This window comes from Barbus barbus (genome assembly GCF_936440315.1).
Source record: "Barbus barbus genome assembly, chromosome: 35".
NCBI lineage: Eukaryota > Metazoa > Chordata > Actinopteri > Cypriniformes > Cyprinidae > Barbus > Barbus barbus.
This window is the reverse complement of record NC_136763.1, coordinates 19,506,868-19,528,614: the sequence shown is the minus strand read 5'-3', so window position 1 is coordinate 19,528,614 and position 21,747 is coordinate 19,506,868. Positions and strand designations below refer to the sequence as shown.

General features: G+C 36.9%; 1 protein-coding gene across 1 annotated transcript; it reads right to left on the bottom strand.

The window, feature by feature from the left end:
* LOC306855317 (puromycin-sensitive aminopeptidase-like) lies at positions 1-21,297 on the bottom strand. Its single transcript, XM_079393913.1, has 23 exons — positions 20,974-21,297; positions 18,286-18,370; positions 18,068-18,145; positions 17,745-17,866; positions 16,454-16,561; positions 15,857-16,057; positions 13,754-13,850; positions 13,635-13,668; positions 13,279-13,393; positions 12,998-13,162; positions 12,652-12,756; positions 12,001-12,061; positions 10,795-10,904; positions 10,204-10,267; positions 9,965-10,104; positions 9,706-9,840; positions 8,951-9,170; positions 6,820-6,962; positions 3,202-3,258; positions 3,006-3,113; positions 2,404-2,559; positions 2,227-2,274; positions 1-575 (listed from the first exon to the last, which is right to left on the bottom strand). The coding sequence occupies exons 1-23, from the start codon at positions 21,253-21,255 to the stop codon at positions 429-431; spliced, it is 2,781 nt and encodes a 926-aa protein (XP_079250039.1). The 5' UTR covers positions 21,256-21,297; the 3' UTR covers positions 1-428.
* Between the last annotated feature and the right edge of the window lie 450 nt (positions 21,298-21,747).

The window sequence follows — 21,747 nt, the reverse complement described above, 5'->3', positions numbered from 1 at the left end:
GTACAGAATAAAAGAAAACACAAATTTAAAACTGAGCATATCAACGTCATGCTTGCTTTTTTTTCTATCTGTGAATGTAAGGAAGGGGAGATGATTGCGTAATAATACCACTGTATGAGAGCAGCGCCATACTGAGGGAACCACATGTGTACATGCATTACCAGCTCATAATAAAATAACATGAAGAATCTCTTGCGTTCAGTCACAGCTCTGCTCGAGTGCACTTATGCCTCTCGCTGGCAGAATGGGGAACTACGTCACACTCAAGAGTGAACAACGTTCTCGTTTCCTAGTCTCCCTTCTCTTTATAGACTCTTGGGTAATTCTTATGATGGAGTTGCAGTTTTGTAATCGTTTCTGTTTTCGCTGAAGATAGCCAGATGATGCTCATTTGGAAGTGAGTGAGCAGGTCAGGGAGGGGTCAGAGTTCAGACGGGGGGCGCTTTCCGCTGCAGCAGGTACTGGTGGATGTCGTCTGCGTCTCTCTTGAGCCAGGCGGCGTTCAGGAGAATGTTCTCACAGCACTGCTGTACCGTGCGCTCGGCCGCTGGCGCGTGGTGACTTTCAAAGAAACTCTGAAAGCAGAGAAACCACCAACACTTCGGTTCAGAACAGCAACCTGCAGTGGTTATCGGTCTCTTTTCAAACTGTATCACAATACATTTTATCTTGATCTTGAACAGGATATCTATTGCTCAATCATCTGAAATCAAACAAACTTCCTGGTTGAAATGTTTGCTTGCATTATATTTCTTGAAAATAAATCCCACATTTTCAAAAAAAGAAAAAGAAAAAAGAAGGTAAAAACAGGAAAATTTCGAAATACCATTTAAAAAAAGCATTTTTATTTTAATATATTTTAAAACGTCATTTATTTCTGCAATTCTGCGGATTCTTTGATGGAAAGAAAGTTAAAAAGCAATTATTTAAAATAGAAAATAATTTTGTAACTTCATTATTGTGTTTATGGTCACTTTTGATCAATTTAAAGCGTCCTTGCCCAATAATTTCCATTAAAACCCCTACATTTTTGAATGCTAGTAATTTATATTATATTATATATATATATATATATATATATATATATATATTTTTTTTTTTTATAAAATAAACAAAATTTAGACTGATTGACTAATGAATCATTAACATGTCCCACTTAATCACCAAAAAAAAAAAAAAAAAAGGTTTTACTCTAAAAATTGTTTTCTAGAACAAGAATTACTCTAACCAAGTGCAATATTTAGTCTATGAATTTTTTTTATTTTTTATTACAGAATATAATGAAAACTAATAACAATATTAAACAAATATAAAAATATTTAAAATATAAAATTTATGTTAAACAATATGATTATAATTTTTATTTTTGGCAACCATTGACAGGTTTGATGCGATTCACCCAATGAGACTTTACGGTCATTACACACCGAGTCCGAAATCTTTGTGCGCGTTTTTTCGTATTCCTCATCGTTTCCTATCAAAATGCATGCTACGGATGCGAAACCGCAGAAAATCGAACCTGATTCCTAATTTTTTTATGACGGGCGAACGTTTCGGAGGCAGTGTGTAAACGTGAAGGACACAACGTTAGGTCGTATTTATTTTTTAACGTGCAAAAATTTCGGACTCCGTGTGCAATGACCTTTACTAATGTTTCTCGCTGTAAATAACACTTTTTACCCCAACAGTCATACATTAAGTAAAACTCAAACATCAGTTGTTGTTTTTACTTATGAGACTGTATATTCATTTTCACTCTTATTTGCATGGATTATATTAACAGATTTATTCCTTTACAGGATCTATCCTTTTTTTTTTTTAAACAATGAATTCACATTATCTTTCCATTATTTATGATAACTGTACAAGGACTTTTAGAACTCATTCATATTAAGACTGATTCACTAATAAATCATTGCGATTAGCGAACTGGTTCCATTGCTTAACTGAAAAGAATAAATTCAAATGAAAAATAAGCTTACATTGTTATGGCTTTTACTCAACCTAAGTGCAATATATAGTCTTTGAAATATTTTAAAGCAGAACATAACTGGAAAATGCATTTACATTCACTTTACACACCTAGAATTAAACTGCTGGTTTCGTCTGGCCAGAGGAGAACGGCACACTATCTCCCTGTTTAATACTGTAAAGCTGTATTATTGCTATGTAAATAACAGTGACTTGACTTTACACAGCACTGCTTATAAGTGACATGATGCTCACCTTAACTTCAGCAGCCATTTTATCTATTGCAAACCCATCCAGTGTCAGCTGCAGTGAAGAAACAAAACGAAAAACATATATTTATGATACATAATCAATAGATTATATCTAATATCTTTATTTCCCATCTTAATTTACAGACTGTTGAATTCTGTGTGTGTACTGCACTTGTTTCACCTTGATGAGTCTTGATATGAGGAAGCCGCCCTGGTAACGGTTATGAAGTTCTTCCCAGTTGTCCTTAACAAATTTCCATGCAGCTTTGCGCCCCTGTTTGCTGCTTCCAGCTACGCCCCCGATTACAGACACAGTGTCCTGGGGACGAACCTCCTCCTAAAAATACCACAGCCACACTCAGCGCCACTGTTCACACTTCTGGAGATTTTTAATTCCCACAGACTCAGATTAGAGCTCACAGAATAAGCGTGTCAGATCAGATTGGATTTCTTGTGAGAATGTTAGCCTAATTCAAAGATGAAATGGTGCTTTATTGATCTCCTGAGGAAAATTGATGCATTGCAGCTTTAAACATGAATCAGAGGGACTAAATACTAATACTGGTCGTTCAATACATAAAATATCATGAATTCAACAATAATTCTGGGATATGTAATTGACAGGCTTGGCACGATTCACCCCAAAAGACCTGACTGTTTTGTGCCATTCCCTTTATCCGTTCAAACATTTCACACTCTTGCAAAGTGTGGTTCTGGTGCTTTAAATTTTTTCAGTCTGACCTATTTACAGTCTACAGTAAGTGTGAGCGTGTATTTGCGTACCGACAGGGCAAAGTTAAGCACTCTCTGGATGAGGTCAGGGGCGGGAATGGCTCCCAGCACTCTCTCGATGCGGTTCTTCTCCTCCTGCATGTCTGCCTGCTTGTGAAGCTGAACAAAGAACATGAGAGATGCATTTTATTTGTCTGCACCTTTAAGGCTGTCGCTGTGTAATGTTCAGACACGTGTTAACTGTCACCTTGAGCATGGTGTCAAGCGCTGTGCTGTCTCCGTGCTTCAGAACTGTTAGGTATACCTAAAGGGATGCAAAAAATACCTACGTTTACAGGAACATGTTGAGCCAGTACTAATAAAAACAATAAAGGAACACCATTTGCAAAATCAGCTGATAGACTAAAACTACTAAGGTGTAGGTAATAGTACTAGTGATGTATCAGAATAAAAATTCTGGTATAAAAATTCAGAATAAAAGTCGAAAGCAAAATCAAAAATTCAGGATGCACTTGGCAGAGAACTGTAATTATTAATAATAATAACAATACATTTTTTAATATAGTGTTAATTTAAACAAAAACTGAAAATAAATTTAATCTAATAATCAATTAATCGTGTTTCTACTCCAATTTCTTGTTGAAATGTAAATATTCAAATGGTGACTCCCGTAACTTTATGACATTTACTCAAACATTAAATAATGATGACAACAAGTAAAAATACAATAATGGTAAAATACAGTGCAAATATTTAGGAAAATGCTTCTTTCTCAAGGTTTCTTTTTCTAATTGATTATCAATTTGGACATCATGAACATTCAATGGCTTTCCTGCTTACAAGATGGTTGTCCTGCGTTTGAAACCCTTGAACAAACGATTGAACAACTGCACGAGACTTGATACATTTCAGTATTACGGTTTCTTTTAACATACCTTATGATGTTCGTTCATATTTATTTTGTGCTATAACTAGTAATAAAGATTAGGGATGCACGATATTATCGGACTGATATCGGAATCGGCCAATAATGGCTTTAAATGTAAATATCGGCATCGGCCTGCTATGAAAATTTATGCCGATATGTCTTGCCGATAAGAGGAATGGGTTAACTCGCGTGTGCTCAGGGTGTGCTAGTGATTAGATCACGTCAGCAGTGTGGCTCATTCTTAAGGCAAAGTTTTGTCTGAATGACGATTAGATTTGTTATTTTGGATCCTGCATTTAATCTGTTAACACATACAGAATAGGGGTGGGCGATATGAGCTAAAATTCATAGCACGGTATTTTCCACTGTCCAGACGGTATCGATATTGTATCGCAATATGATGAAAAATAATTGGAATCACATTTTAGTAGACCTTAGTTAAATTACAGGCATAATATGACTTTTAACCTTATATAACTAGAAAAAAAAAAAACAGGATTTCAAGATCTAAGGCAAAAATAGAATGGTCTGACTTTAGATGTATGAAATTCAGTGCTGGGCAGTAACTAGTTACTAGTAATTTAGTTACTGTAATAATATTACTTTTTGCAGTAATTAGTAGTGTAACTAATTATTAATAAGATTTCAGTAATAATATTACAGTTACCATCCATAAAAAAGCTTAGTTACTTTTGATGCCTCAACCCCGCTGATTTAAAACCAAACAATCAAATAATTCCTAGATTTATTTTCATAATTTTCACGACTCGATGTGATGCATGTGATGTCCCCAGCGCAGCAGGCAAGCTTGGAATATGGAAAAGCTTGCATTCAGCAGATGGAAATATTGCATTATTTTGATTTTGTCAGGAAAAAAAGATGATCTGAACACTGTTGTGTAATTTGTGGCTTTACTTTACTCTGGCATTACATCCCACACACATTCCTCTGATCAGCATATGGTACATTATATTACTATAATTAAAAATCTTTTTGGAAAATTAAACAGTTTCTTACAAACTTATGTGATTTGATAAAACACAATGAAATATCATCGTATATGGGTAACGGAGAAATTACAATTAGCTTCAAGCTACACATGACAATTGAAATTAACACAACACTTCTACTTGAATGTCACTATCAATCACTATTGAGTGTTTGTAATAACTTCTGACTGCAATCCAATGTGGATTTTGGTCAAATGATGAGGCAGAAATGTGTTGTTAGTAACATTCTAGAAGAAACTTTGTGTGGAAGATACATAGTTACAACTTTTGTGGGGTGTGAAAAAAAAGTAATGTAACTTATTACTGTTGCCAGAAAGTAATAAGTAACAATATTACTTTTGAAAGGAGTAATATTGTAATAACATTAAACTAGTAATGAGTAATATATTACATTCTTTGAATAACTAGCCCAACACTGGTGAAATTATGCTACATAAGATACCTGCGCAAAAGAAAAACAGCACTGAAAGAACATGCAAATTCATTCTCTGACAGCAGATAGCGCTTGTGGCCTCAATTTTACGTTCCTTTGGTTACCGCTTTAAATAAAGCTGCTCAGCTGCGCTTATGAACACGGACGTAAGAGAAAAAGAAAACGCCTTCTAAAGTTTTCTGAAGAGAGTTCCCTTCAGATACTCATTCATATTAACCCCCCTTACCCTAATTCATTATTTATATTTTATATATACATTGTCCATCCAATGAAATCCATGAATATGTAACGGTATCCACGGTACAGCAAAATCCATATCATGGCATAACATAATACCGGTAGTCACGTTAATACCGGTATAGCGCCCACTCCTAATACAGAATGACGCGTTCGGTGTGCGAGTAAACAGTAACTCCCCCGGGTCCTAACACCCGTTCGGTAAGTAGGTTTAATCTGTAGGGGGCGCTGTTGGTCTACTTCTAATTAAATTAAAAGTAAAATAGACTACACAAATAACATTTAGACTGTGTTTCTGATCAAGTAAAGCAGTAATTGATGTCATAATGAGTATGTTTTGATTTAATGGACAGAAACTAGCTTAAATGGGGGGGGGGGGGTTACAAACATGACATGTGTAAATTAAATCATTTTATATATACCGATTTATTAATTAATGTGTAATGTTTTATTTTTTAAACAAATCACGAGGTCTAAAAGATTTTCAGAAATTGTACAACTCTTGTGTTTTAGAGCATCTACAAATGTTAAATCTTAAAATAAAATGTTAGTGTTAATACCGCATCTTTCTGGGGGAAAAAAATGCAGCGATTGATATAGTTTATTTATATAAACTATATATATTATTTATATAGTTTAGTTATTTTCAAAGCTTCAATGTACTGTTAAAAAAACTTCATTATTTTTTATTTAATTCTAATAAAGAAGTTCTTGTTAAAAACTAACCAAAATTAAAAATATTTTGCTTATAATTTCTGCACAGGAGAGACTTGGAATTGTTTACAAACAAAAGAAAATATATCGGTATTGGGCAAAAATGAGTTGAAAAATATCGGCATATCGGCAGAATCCAATATCGTGCATCCCTAATAAAGATGAGACTATCAGTACATGTGTATAATTAAATGGTATCAAAACAACAATCAGTTCACATTAAACAGCATCAAAACAATGTTACCGTTTGTATTTTGTGATAATATTGACAGAATTTTACATCTGAGACTGTGTTTCATATTCAATCTTGATCTTGGGATTTAAGAATCCAGCTCAGTATCGACTAAAATGAGAAATCGATACTGTTATTTAAGCACTAGCATCCACACAGCTGTTCCTGTTGTATTTTATCTACACTGTCTGCATGAAACAGACACTAACCCGCACCATCTATTCAATTAATTTCAGACGAAATTTTGGTGCATCACTAGCACACTGATGCAAATGTGTCTGTACTACGAGCAGAAATGCAAGACGACTCACTGGACTCCTGAGGTCTGCAGGCAGGGTCTGTTTACCCTCCACATGCTCTTTGAATCTCCGCCGAGCCTCCTCCAGTGTGGCCTTATGCCCCGCTTTACCCAGCTTCCCCAGCACCAGACCCCGCAGCAGGGCGTCCAAATGCCCTGAACAAGACACAGGGGAGAGGGGCAACCAACAAAAGAACACTTCATTTGAATGTCTTTTGACAAACGAATGATAACAAATCAAACACAAACCATTGAACTAAAACAGAACAGCGTTAATGGAGATATATGTACAATGCAAACATAGGTTTGTGTGAGAAACAGTGCAGATTTTGTTAGAGGGATAGTTCACCCAAAAATTTTAATTTGATGTTTATCTGCTTACCCCCAGGGCATCCAAGATGTAGGTGACTTTTTCAGTGCACCACAATGCCCAACTGTCCTGAGCTCGTACACACAACAGCCGGCGAGTCTTCTTCTTCTTGCTTTACGGCGGATCGCAGACTTATAAGTGCATTACCACCACCTATCTCTCAAATGGACCATTGACACTCCATCTACAATCTCAATTAGGAATGTCAATGGTCCGGAGCTCAGGACAGTTGGACATTGTGGTGTATCAGAGGTAAAAAATTATATAGTTTGTTCAGTTTCTCACACAAACCGATTGTTTCGTGTCTTAGGACATCAATGTATTGTCACGAGCCGCAGGGTTTAATTTGGATTTGTCTGTGCATTTTTGTTTTTTTTTACTCTCAAAGATTTGGTGCCCATTGACTGGCATTATATGACTGACAGACTGCAACGATTTGAGTTAAAAATCTTTGTTTGTGTTCTACTGAAGAAACAAAGTCACCTACATCTTGGATGCCCTGGGGGTAAGCAGATAAACATCAAATTTTCATTTTTGGGTGAACTATCCCTTTAAGTTATTTGGGTCAACTATTTAATTCCTTTAAGCGTTTCACTGAAACGAAATATATGTCTTCTACATAGACATATGTAGGTATATGTGTTGTAACACAAATAAATGAAAACATTTCCATTAGTTTGTGGTTCATTATTAATTTGAAGGAAAAACACAATAACAATAAAACAAACTTAACTTATATTAAACATGGAAATATGTCTAAATAGGCACTTTTGCTTTTCGCTTTGACACCAAATCCTCCGTCATCTTCTTGTCAGTCATCTCTCCTTACTCTACTCACATTAGTGAAATCTGACTCTTGCTAATGCTGTATGGAGTAGATGATTTCCGTTTATATTGTAGCATCCATTATCAAACAATGTTTTTTTTATTTTTAATAATTTAATAAGTAAAATGAAGGTGGAGGCAGTGAGCAGTTAATGGGCAATAAACACTTTAACATCGATAACAACGACTACCAAAGCACGCTTACTTCAAATTTCAAGTAATTATTTTGTATTTATATATTTTACATTTAAATAAGAAATACTTGAAAGCTACGCCATTTTTTACCTTTATATATACAATCATGATTTATACATTTACATGTATTTATATTTAATTAATATTTACACAAATTTAACTTAATAAAATAACAAATCTAAATCAATAACATTTGTTTTTGACTCAGTATCCAAATTGGTTTCGAAAATGCAAAGCGCAATATCACTCGTCCTGCTATCTACTACAGAAAATGTTGTATTGTGTTAACCCTCATCATATATTAAAAACCGAAAAAAATGCCTTGTGAAATCGCCATGATATAACATTTATATATCAACTCCCTTTCAGTTTTTAACAACTTGACAGGAGCGCTGTCACTCATTGCACTTAGCCTATCATAACCAAGGTCATATACATAGAGAACATACAACAAAAAGTTTAAATTTAAGAAGCCGAGAAAATGGTGATGTGAAAATAAATTGTTTTGACTGTTTTAGTTCAACAAACCTAGACTGTTAAGTGGAGTGCAGAGAAAAGGGCAGAATATGACACCTTTAAAGGGATAGTTCACCCAAAAATGACAATTGTCAATTTTCTCACCCAAAAATTATGACTGACTTTCTTCAGAGGAAAATAATCTCAGTGTGTTTGTTCATATAATGAAAGTCAATGGCCTCTTCAAACATGAGGGTGAATATTTATGACACACAATGCCTACAGTTCTGGCTCTCACCCTCTCCGGTTTTACTGTCCCAGCCCAGCTTCATGCCGATAGTAGTGAAGAGATCTCGGATGAACTCCTGGATGTCCTCGTGGAAATCAGTGTGTGAGAGTAGACAGGACAGAACACCCAGATTACAGCTCAGGTCACTCCACACCGTGTAGTTTGGCTCATTCACAAATGCTTCCATCACCTTCAACACCTCCACAGTACTGATCATACCTGCTCGAGCCTGAGGGCATGACAGAGAGAAAGAGACAGCACAACACTATTAAAAACAGACGGTGGCAATGGACGGAGAGAAGAAACCGAAACGAATAATGATATTGCTGAAATTGCTTTTCTTTTCAGCAACACTGAACACAAAGATAGCAACATTTGGAAAAAAAGATTTGTAGCCTACAAAAAAAAGCTTAGTAACACACCAACATTAAATCACACACAAGCACACAATATATTTAAAATATCCTTCCTTAAACTTCCTTTATGCTTCTACCATTTCAGCAAATTGCCAACTTAACATTTCTCAGTATCTATAGAGGTTTGCTAACAAAGTATTTTTTTTTGTTGGTGCTGAAGTTACAAAACATGATTTGATTCATAATATATAATGTATTAGTCAGGCCTGGAGGCTTGAAAGAACCTGAAGTCTTTGTAACTTGACACTTCACTCAAGTCTTAATACTTGAGACTTGACTCAAGGTGGAGACCTGAGCCTCTACTCTGACTTGCAAAACACTGATTGAGATGGATGTGTGGCGTCTCACCAGGGAGAAGAGGTCGTTTTGCAGACCCAGGCGGTCCACAGGCAGCAGTGTGAGGTCTCGGATACCAGGCAGCAAACTTTCCAGCATGACTGAGCTGTACTGGATCCTGTAGAATCCCACGGTACCTGGATTAATCTGCATGTGCAAGTAAACAATGTGATTTTATAAATGCACAATCTTTGAAGCCCTTCCAATCTTCACTGATATTTAAATTATAAACAGCCTTTTCCATCAAATATATGAAATTCAGCAATCTGACCTTGATCCAATAGTCAGGTGCAACGTTGGTGATGTTAACTGTAGTTTCAGGCTGGTCCAACAGAACCTTCATCTTGGTGCAGCTCGGGTCCTCACTGGTGCAGATGCTGATGGGAACCATCCAATTGGGGCAGTTCTCATCTAGAACATAAAAACAGATATTAGAGTATAGAAAAAGACAAATAAACAAACTGTTAAAGTCACAGGCTTCAATAATTTAACTGCTTTTTTTGCATGTACCATTACGTGGTCCGCTAGCACAGAACTTCTTCTGAGAGATTTTCAGCACACGGTCACTGCCATGCTGGAGGGAAAAAAACCCAAACCAATCATTTCAGCTCTGATTAAATCTTGTATTGCCAAGACAACAGTTGTTATTACCAGATGCTCCCAGAGAAGCTCATAGTCCATCTCAGCAAGACTTCTCAATACCCGAGGGGTATTTAAATTATATTTCAAACTTAAGGGGGAAAAAAACATCCAGAAAAAGTAAAAGTATATACTCTTAAAAAACAAAACTAACTAATAATAATAAAAAAAAATAAAACAATAAAATAAATATATATATATATATATATATATATATATATATATATATATATATATATATATATATATATATATATACACACACACGCATATATATATTAAAAAATATATATTATTATTATTAGTTAGTTTTTTTTTGTTTGTGTTTAGATGTGTGTTTTTTTTTTTTTTTTTTTAGTTTTTTCTCTGAATGTTTATATATAAACACAATCCCACAGTGCTGGATAAGATCAAATCAAAACCAAACCTTGATGTCCTTGAGAACGAGTTTGTAACTGTTACCTGCTCTTGATCCACTACTATAATAGGGAATCCCATTTGTTTGGTCCAGGAATTCATCACTGCAGCTATAGGCTTCCCACTTGCTTGCTCCAAACACTCCCATAGGTCCTCTGGGATAGAGAAAGAGAGATCGTCACACCCTTTATTTCTGACAACACAACAATTAACAAAGCATAATAACAACACTGCTGCATGATCACACACACACCCACAACACTCCCGCCAAATACTATGTCATGTCAGAATTACTATGTAACACACTATGTAATTACTACAGCTGTAATCACTGTTGTTTGGATCAGATAGTGGGCCACAAGCAATGCTTAATCATTTCCTTATGGAGCCACTTTCCTACATACAAGTGAAAATTTATGTTTTTTTTCTTTTACAATTCACTGTGCGCTCTTCAAACTCCAGGTGTGTAGATTCATGAGAATTCGAACTTTTCACCAAAATGGTCCGGACTTCATTTTTTTGTGGTGTTGCAGGATAGAAAATGAGAGCACCATTTTGTTCCATGTTTTTAAATTATAATATATCATTTCTAATACTGTATTATAATGATTAAAGTTTGAAAACAACATAAAATGCAGATGAAGATCAAGCTAAACATGACATTTTAGAAACATCATCCCACATTTAACCAGTGAGACTGATACACAGGTCACTGTACATAACACACAGCAAGCTTTACAGAGTTCAAGATAACTGGTAGGACTGTCATAATTATCAGTTTATACTGAAGAGTAATTATCATAAAAATTATGATTTATGACTTAATTGAGTTTTGTTCACGTCAAATTCAGTCTAAGCCTATAATACAGATTTTAAGAACTCTTGTATTCATATTTCACGTCATGATGAAACGGAAGTTGTGACATGTTTTCTTTCGTAATGTAATGTACATCCGAGTGTAACAGATTATTGAAAAAGAACAAACATAGGATGGGCTATATTTTGTTTTGTTTGGTGGTTGTTATTTGGCTATTGTCATGCGGAAATCCCTATTTGAGTTAGAAACTATCAGACACCTAAAAATTCTACAACTAAATTTGCCTGTCAAATAATTGTGGACAGGTCGTTATATTACAATCATTATAAGTCTATCTTGGGTTTACAAAGTCATTAGGCTGTTTAGTCATCAAGATAACTATTATTAGATGGTCAAAGCTTAATCTACGCAAAGATTGTGCCATGTTAACTTACCAGTAGATGCATTTTTGTGCTGGAACTTCAAAAGGTAAGCGTTCATTCCCTTTCTAAAATCCTAGAATAAAGATCACTCAATCAGACAGAATTCAAAACATAACTGTAAAGAATTGTAAATTAATCTAAAAGTCAGTATTAAAGGGATAGTTCACCCAAAAATGAAAATTCTGCCATCATTTACTCACCCTCAAGTAGTTCTAAACCTGTATTTCTTTGTTCTGTTGAACACAAAGGAAGATATTCTGAAGAACGTTTGTAACCAGGCTGTTTTGGGGCACCATTGACTTCCATAGTAGGAAAAAAAAATACTATGGAAGTCAATGGTGCCCCAGAACTGCTCTGTTTCCCACATTCTTCAGAATATCTTCCTTTGTGTTTGGCAGAACAAAGACATTCATACAGGTTTAGAACTACTTGAGGGTGAGTAAATGGCAGAATTTTCATTTTTGGGTGAACTATCCCTTTAAAAAGGGCTGCTCGCAACAATTAACAAAAGTCATCTGTCAAATTACAAAAGCCAGAATGTCATTGACTCCAGCACAATAGACAGATGTGCACACATACACCTGGAGAACCCACACTGACCACCTATCTGACAGATTTACGCTGGGAATGTCTCTCAGCACCTGGCTGAACATGACCTCTCACCTCATCGCCAATGTAGTTATGCAGCATGCGAATGATAGAGGCTCCTTTGCTGTATGATATGGCATCGAATATTTCATCCACCTCTGAAGGGTGTCCAACATCAACCTACAATTCAAAACACACACGCTCTGAAACATGACTCGGAGATCAATATTTCATCAGGCTAAATCTGGGTCTGGAATTTAAATGCTGTAAGTGATACGACAGAGCAGACAAAGACACTGACAAACAAAGTGCAAATCAAAACTTTCTGCAATCCACACAAACTCTTAAAAGCAACAAACAAAACAGGCGCACACTGGGAGATCTGGGTGAAATGAGAAAGACACACTCATCTGTTGCAGACCTCGATAGGGTGGCTGTTATCTAACGCATCCAGGTCCAGAGCCCTAGTGTAGTCGGCAGACACAAACTGGGTCCAGATGTCGTACTCGGGGAAACAGTGGTCCACACAAAGGTACTCGATCCAAGACGCAAAGCCTTCGTTTAGCCACAAATGAGTCCACCATTCCTGCAGCAACAGACATTTTCTCAGCACCCAGAACAACACAGTTATATTCAAATACCACTGTGACCTACAAAAACTATATGTGGCTTACCTACCACACTGAACATCTGAACACTCACCATAGTAACCAGGTTCCCAAACCACTGATGTGCCAGCTCGTGGCCGACTACCAGGGCGACCCACTGCCGGGACGATGCACACGAGTTTTTTGGGTCAATCAGCAGAGCCGTCTCCCTGTGATGGGATGATTACAAGATTTTAAAAAAGGAAATAAAAAATGCATAAGAACAGAACCCAGAACATAACGTGGCTCATATTGTTCAGGTATGGCTGGGGATTAACATGCTACCAAGACAGATGAAATATTAATGAAGTTCCCCTGAACAGACGCTTTCAAAAAGCACAAGGTTCTGGGTTTGCGTGATGATTTATCAAGTCTCAGGTTTGCTATTTAATCATTTCATTTAAAAGTCACCTGTAAGTAACAAGGCCCCAGTTTTCCATGGCACCTACAGGACGCAAGAGCACCAAAGGTTAAATCTAAATATAACAATGACTATGAGATGTTTAATATTTAATGAAAATGATACAAACCAGCAGCAAAATCAGCAATAGCAATTAGATCAATTTTAGGCAACGGATAAGGAACACTGAAATAGTCTTTGTAGAATGGAAGGGTCTTTGTAGCAACCTGGAAAAAATCAAAATACATTTTTTTTTTTCCACAGGATGATACTTTCACAACAAAAGTGTTATTATAAAATCACAGCTAGAATTAACTAAAACATTTTTTATTATATATATATATATTTTTTTTAAATATATATTGTACATTATAATGCTGTGATTTATTGTGGCGCTTTATTTTTAAAATCACATTTACCAATAATAGTCCAAAATGACAATAATAGTCAGTTTATGGTATAAATACCATAATAATATTAATAATATTTATAAAAATAATGATGTTTTTGAATGGTGGTGTATACAGGTACATCAAAAAAAAAATTGAATATCGTGAAAAAGTTCTTTTTTCTTGTAACTTATTTCAAAAAGTGAAACTTTCATATATTTTAGATTCCTTACATGTAAAACATTTCAAAAGTTTTTTGTTTTAATTTTGATGATTAGAGCTTACAGCTCATTAAAGTCAAAAATCAGTAACTCAAAATATTAGAATATTTACATTTGAGTTTCAATAAATGACCATCCACAATACCACAATAATGGAGAAGACTGCTGACTTGGCAATGATCCAGAAGACGAACATTGACGCCCTCCACAAAGAAGGTAAGTCACAGAGGGTCATTACTGAAAGGTGTGGCTGTTTACAGAGTGCTGTATCAAAGCATATTAAATGCAAAGTTGACTGGATGGAAGAATTTGGGTCAGAAGAGGTGCCCAAGCAACAGGGATGACCGCAAGCTTGTGAATACTGTCAAGCAAAGCTGATTCAAACACTTGGGAGAGCTTCACAAGGAGTGGACTGAAGCTGGAGTCAGTGCATCAAGAGTCACCACGCTCAGACGTCTTCAGGAAAAGGGCTACCAAGCCACTTCTGAACCAGAGACAACGTCAGAAGCGTCTTACCTGGGCTGTGGAGAAAAAGACCTGGACTGTTGCTCAGTGGTCCAAAGTCCTCTTTTCAGATGAAAGTAAATTTTGCATTTCATTTGGAAATCAAGGTCCCAGAGTCTGGAGGAAGAGCGGAGAGGCACAGAATCCATGTTGCTTGAAGTCCAGTGTGAAGTTTCCACATTCAGTGATGATTTGGGCTGACATGTCATCTGCTGGTGTTGGTCCACTGTGTTTTCTGAAGTCCACAGTCAACGCAGCCATCAACCAGGAAATTTTAGAGCACTTCATGCTTCCTTCTGCTGACAAGTTTTATGTAGATGCTGATTTCATTTTCCAGCAGGACTTGACACCTGCCCACACTGCCAAAGGTACCAAAAGCTGGTTCAATGACCATGGTGTTACTGTGCTTGATTGGCCAGCAAACTCGCCCGACCTGAACCCCATAGAGAATCTATGGGGTATTCTCAAGAGGAAGATGAGAGACACCAGACCCAACAATGCAGATGACCTGAAAGCCGCTATCAAAGCAACCTGGGCTTCCATTAAACCTGAGCAGTGCCACAGGCTGATTGCCTCCATGCCACGCCGCATTGATGCAGTAATTCATGCAAAAGGAGGCCCAACCAAGTATTGAGTGCATAGAAATGAACATACTTTTCAGAAGCCTGACATTTCTGTTTAAAATATCCTTTTTTTATTGATCTTATGCAATATTCTAATTTTCCGAGACACTGAATTTTGGGTTTTCATTATCTGTAAGCCATAATCATCAAAATTTCAAGAAATAAAGGCTTGAAATATTTCACTCTATGTGTAATGAATCTATATAATATATGGGTTTCACTTTCTGAAATGAGTGTCAAAAAATATTGACCTTTTTCATGATATTCAATTTTTTTTAGATGTACCTGTATTTTTCAATTTAATTAGATGTTTGGAAATAAAACGTTAAAAATATAAATTTTATTATATTATTTATGCAGCGAATACAGTATTATACAGATCTGCAAAAATCATATCCCATGTGGTTTTGTTGTTTAGACTACAAATACCTAAACCAATTTGAGTTTGACATGCCAAAAAATGAAAACAGTCAAACTAAGAGAGTGCCTGCCGTACCTCCAGTGCAAATCTCCCTTGCTCTGCCTTTCCAACAGGCGTGTACACACGGACCGTCACACCATCTGATGACTGACTCTCCACAAAGTCATACTCGCCAATGACAAATGCCACCAGGTAGGTGGACATGATGGGTGTAGTGGCAAACTTCACCTCCACCAGACTGTGATCCTCTGGATATGGCTTTCGATCAACAACATTCTGCAAAGAAAAAGAAAAGTCAGGTTCAATTTGCATCATATTTTGGCCACAGTGTGAAAAAAATGGCCATTTGTGGTAGGCCAATTTACATTTAAATTGATGAAACCACAACAACAAATAACTTAAAAACCAGTAGCAGAGGTTATTAGAACAAGGCCTAAAATTTGTTTTCAAAACAGAGAAGGAATGCAAATGGCACACGTCACAGGTCAAAACTTGTATGGCGCATGTGCACCACAAGTGTAATGACTCAGAAAACGTGCATCGGCTAGGGGAGGCACAACACCTCTGGGCCTGTGTTAGATAATGCACATGCGTCTGACAGTAATGTGATTATAGCCATTTAGGGACATTTGTTTCCAGAGGGAAAGATCAAAAAAAGAAGACGACACGTACCATATTTGACAAGGCTACTCTGTCCTTTGGGACGATAAGGGTGATGTCAAAAGTGGCTTTGATAGCGGGTTCGTCCCAGCAAGGGAAAGCTCGACGTGCGTCCGTGGCCTGGAGGGGGTGAGAGACGTCGAGAGAGATGGAGACAGTCAGACAGGAAGAGAGGACTTAGGGTTAGCGTGGGTTGCAGTGATTTAAACGTGTGCAAGGATATTTGCATGGCATCAAAAACCCCAGGTGCACAAAAGCTTTCTTTTTTTCTTAAGGCCCAGTCAGGTCAGCAGTTTGGATTTGTAGTTGCCCTGCCAAAATGTTCACATTTTAATGTATTTTTATTTACTTTTATTTTTTTAATATATATTTTTTTATTAAATTCACAAAACATTTTTCTTAAATAAAAACACCTTTGCTAGAAAACAATGGCTTTAATTTTTTTTTAAATATATATATTTTTTCATAATCATAATTTTCTAATCATAACCATATAACACCATAATTAATATACAATATACAACATTACTTATTACTTTACACACACAACAAGTCTTTTTTCAATTTCTATGTAAGTCAGCAAGATAACATTACCTTGCAGACAACTCAGCAAAATGTACAACAATAGCGTAGATTACATCACAGAAAAAAAAAACATTTAAGCTTGGCAAGACATAAAAATGGATGTAAAAGATCGATGCATGTAAATCTTTCAGTGGCAACGCAGCACTAAACCAAAAGGGTAAATGACTTCCCCATCAACTCTCTCACACTGGCCTCGAGTCAGTGGGAACATCCTTATCATTGAGCCCTGATTAAGTTAACTTAAGAGGCTAAACTTTCAGTTAATTGTGCCTTGAACATTAAACCTATCAAGCAAAAATGTAATAAGCAGGAGCACCTAAATCACCTTAATGGATTTGTAATGTAAGCTTTACAGTTAAACATGCAAATATATTAAGATGGTACAATACGCATACTATTGAAGGCCAAGCAGATTGCACATTATGTAACATGTTTAATTTGACTACAATTTTATTCTGCACGACTCCATTATCAGCTCCTGTATAATGAATTGCTTGTTTTTCCCCATTTGCAAGGATAAAAGCGTATGCTGCTGAATGACTATGTGAATGTGAATTTTTCTCCGTCGAGACAGACGGTCAAGATCTCAGAGGAAAGTGAATAATTGAGCAGGAAGAGCGAGAGGTGGACGTAACAAATGACGGAGCTAAAGCAAACAGTGGCAGAGAAAGCGAGCGAGCAAACAAATGAACAAACCAATACCCTGATATGAATTTACCTCAAACTGTGTGACAGCAGCGAAGCGGATTTCTCCCGAAGAAGTCATGTATTTACTCCTATAGAAGCCTTTCATTTTGTCATTCAGCTCTCCAACAAAGTCTATTTTCAATGATCCCGACCCTGAAAAACAAGAAGCCATGATTAAAAAACAAAAGGCACATAAAACAGTAGGACGGAGCAAGGAAGGCCCATTCATCTTTTAACAGGAAGCAGTTTGAGCCGCTTTCATGCAACAATAAACTGACTATAGCAACTAATTACACAGAGATTGTTGACATGACGGCAACAGGCTCCTTCCAGGCCACATTAAGAGTGCTTTACCTTTTTGCAGAGTGCTGGGGAAACATAGGGTCACCTTCTCATCCTCGTTCTGATAGTTAAATCCTGTAGCGTTAATTTCTAAATGGACGGGGAAATGAGCACAGTTAATCCTAAAAATAAAACGGACTATAAAGCATTTAAATGCAGGTCGAACCAGCAATCAGGCAAAAGTCATGCAAATACATCAACTAAATGCGGATTTGCAGTTTCACACTCACCTTCCCCCCCTTCAGGCACAAAAGAAGCAGTAATTATGTCTATATCAGCACAGTTCATCACAATCTGGTTTGTCCCTTGTGTAACCTGTCAAGAACAATGATATACAGTTCAGTTTTAACGTTTATGTGGCTCTGGTTGTTTCATCTCCAGTTTTCAGTGTTTGGTGTGCAGTTTCTTTTCTAGCAACACTTCATTGCCTTTTGCAAGCTTTGGAAACCTTCCTTTGTTTCATACTGTATCAGATAACAGCCATGAAAATGGAACAAACTCAAGTCACCTGCATACAACAGAGCCAATCACTGCAGGAAAAATTCTTCCTGGTTTAGTAAATACCGAACGAGCCTCTTTCTCTGACACAAAAAGAGAAATTAATATCAAAGTTTAAAATTATATATACTACTTTTTAAATAAATTAATACTTTTACTAAGCAAGGATGCATTGAATTGATCAAAGGTGACATTTATAAACATTTAGAATGTTACAGAAGATTTCTAATTCAAATAAATGCTGTTCTTTTGAACTTTCTATTCATGAAAGAATCTTAAAAAGAAAAACAGCAGAACTGTTTTCTCCAAGTATTTATATAACAATAATAATAAATGCTTCTTAAACAGCATATTAAAATGCATATTAAAATCAGCATATTAAAATGATTTTTGAAGGATCATGTGACACTGAAGGCTGGAGTAATGATGCTGAAAATTTGGCTTTGCGTCACAGAAATGTTATTACATATAATAAAATATTAAAACAGAAATTAGCTCATTTCAATTTGAATAATATTTCACAATATTACAGTTTTTTTATCAAATAAATACAGCATTGATGAGCATGAGATACTTCTTTTATTAACCCTGAGTGTTTTGGCATCATCTACTTCAGCCGTTATTATCTTTGCTCATATCATAGTTCGCACAGTTTACCTCTTCCTGTTTAATTGTAGGAAATCTCCAGGAGTACAAATGCGACGCACATGGAAAAAGAACTGCCTGAATCCTCACGGATTTGCTGAGGCTCAAGAGCCATCTCCTGCTGCTATGAAATTCTGACGTGTGCATATATAATCAGATTATGAATAAAAAGAACAACAGTTTGCTCGGCCTCTTATGTTGCAATAGGCTGTTTAAGACTGCATTTATTGCATAATGCGAAAGTGAAACTTTCCCGGGACGATCAATAGCTTTCAGGCTCTCCTCAAGTCCATAAACTAGTTTTCACAGACAAATACATCACAGAGTCAGTAAACGAACTGTTTTAATTATTCCTCAGCTTAACTATTTCCACACTTTATTTATGGTGAATTGGATCCTGCATAATGATACGCATTGTGTTTAGAGGCTTGAATCTGCCAAGGTGAAGCTTTAGAGAGCACATGTGGCTTGTTGAAGCTGGATGTGACTTGGATGCAATGAGTGCATTGGCCATGTGACAACAGGCCACCACTAGCAGTACATTATTTCAAGTTCATATATGGAAGCCAATCATAGTCATAATGCCCTACATTTCACTGCTGGTTATACTCTGTATAATTGTGTATGTGACAAATAAAACTCTTGAATCTTGAATCTTGAAATGCATATGGCATTGTGGGGGATGTAGTTAATCTCATGCTCCAATAAATCTTGGCATCAAGACAACATCAACAGCAAGGCGACTCTCACAACAGGGCTGCATTTGAGTGGGGTACAACATGACTTAACATGTAAAGCTGTTGGTCTATAAAAAGGCTCCACAAACAATCTTGCGCAGAGGGATATGCTAGAGGCCAGACCTCAATTCCATCACATCTGGCCTGTATTGACCTCTGCCATCTTTTCTCTGTGTTTACAGGATCAGCCACAGCCATTTACCCAGTAGTAAGTGCTTGATTGTCCTGATAAGATGCACTGATATAAAATATCAGATATACATTTATGGACAGACACACACACATATACATACAGGCATACATACATACATAAACACTAATGTTTAGAATGATAAACATAGATAGAGATATAGATATTTATGTTGAGTTAACGAATATTAAAGTCGTACCTAACTAACAATTAACTTTTAATGAACCTCATATTTGGAAGATTATATATAAAAGTGCATTATTTTGTCCCGAGTCACAAAGTCCACATTGCACCTAGTGTTTCCTGGGGCACTACACTGTGATTATAGTAAGCTATAAAGTATCATGTAAACTGTCAGACAGGCTCAGAGTGACTCATGAGCTTGTAAACGGAACTGATTCGCCGTCTCAGCTAAATACGTGAAAACTATAACCTGGAAGGCGGTTAAATTACGACATATATTTGTGTATTTGCGTGCATTATGACAGCAGCTCTGTAGGCTAGCGTGGTTAGCAGTGTGGCGCCAGTTAGCGCTTTAGCTAGCGGGGCAACAAACTAACTGCTAAATTATCTTTATTGCGAGAGGCAGACCTCAGAGGTCACCAGGTTTAAGTATTTAACCACAAATAATCACATTCCAACATGCTGGACTCGTAAATGTGAAAGACGTGGTGGGTAAAGCCGCTGTCTGGTGCACTAGCAGGTAGCTCGTTAGATTAGCAGCAACGACAGTATCAGCAGTTATTAAAATGCAAAGTGAAAAACCAGGCTTAACATGAACATGGCATGACATTGGGGCCCAGACCAGAGGGGGCAAAGGGGCTGCATGGCATCGGGTTCAACATTACCTCCACGGCTGCCTCCAGTTTGCCCTCGAAGGTGAAGTCGACGAGGTCGGGCTTGAGGCGCAGCCCGTAGTTGACGGGGTAGACGTCAGTGGGCAACCGCACGAAGGGCCTCCGCTCAGGCATGCTGAATAATGTCGATACGCTGGAGACCGATTTAAAACGGACTAGGAGTCTGCTTGCTCGAAGAGTCGGAGACACGGGCTTTGCTATTGGATTCGGAAAGCGGGGTAGGGCTAGCCGTATGACTGACAGAGACACCCGACAACTCCTGAAAAACAACATACAAACCGTTGGAGATGGTCCTCGTTGTGCCCCGCCCCCTCTTCGGTTAGCGACGTCCGAATCGTTCTGTAGAGTCGGATCTTTTCTGTGAATCGATTGAACTGGTCTGAATGGTTGATTCACTAATCGAACCGAAAGAGTCGTTCACGAATTGGATTGAATCGGGTTCAACAGGTAGCTCGGTCCATGATGGATCTAAAATGTAGGTGAAATGTCGTGGGCAAAAAAAGGTCCATTGTCCATTTTCTTTATTTATTGCATGTTTGCCTTTATTTTGATAGGATAAATTGGTAGACAGAAAGAGAAGAGATCGGGAAAGGTCCTGGGATTAGAACTCGGGACGCCCGAAGCACCGACCATTGTCTGTTTTCATAAATGTTTTAAATAGTTCACAGATAAGTTACTTTCAATGCTTTCTGGTGGTCAATGTGAGATGGTCCTCACTGCAAAACACAAGATCCAGGGGGCGAGGTTGGATCCAGATCCAACTCC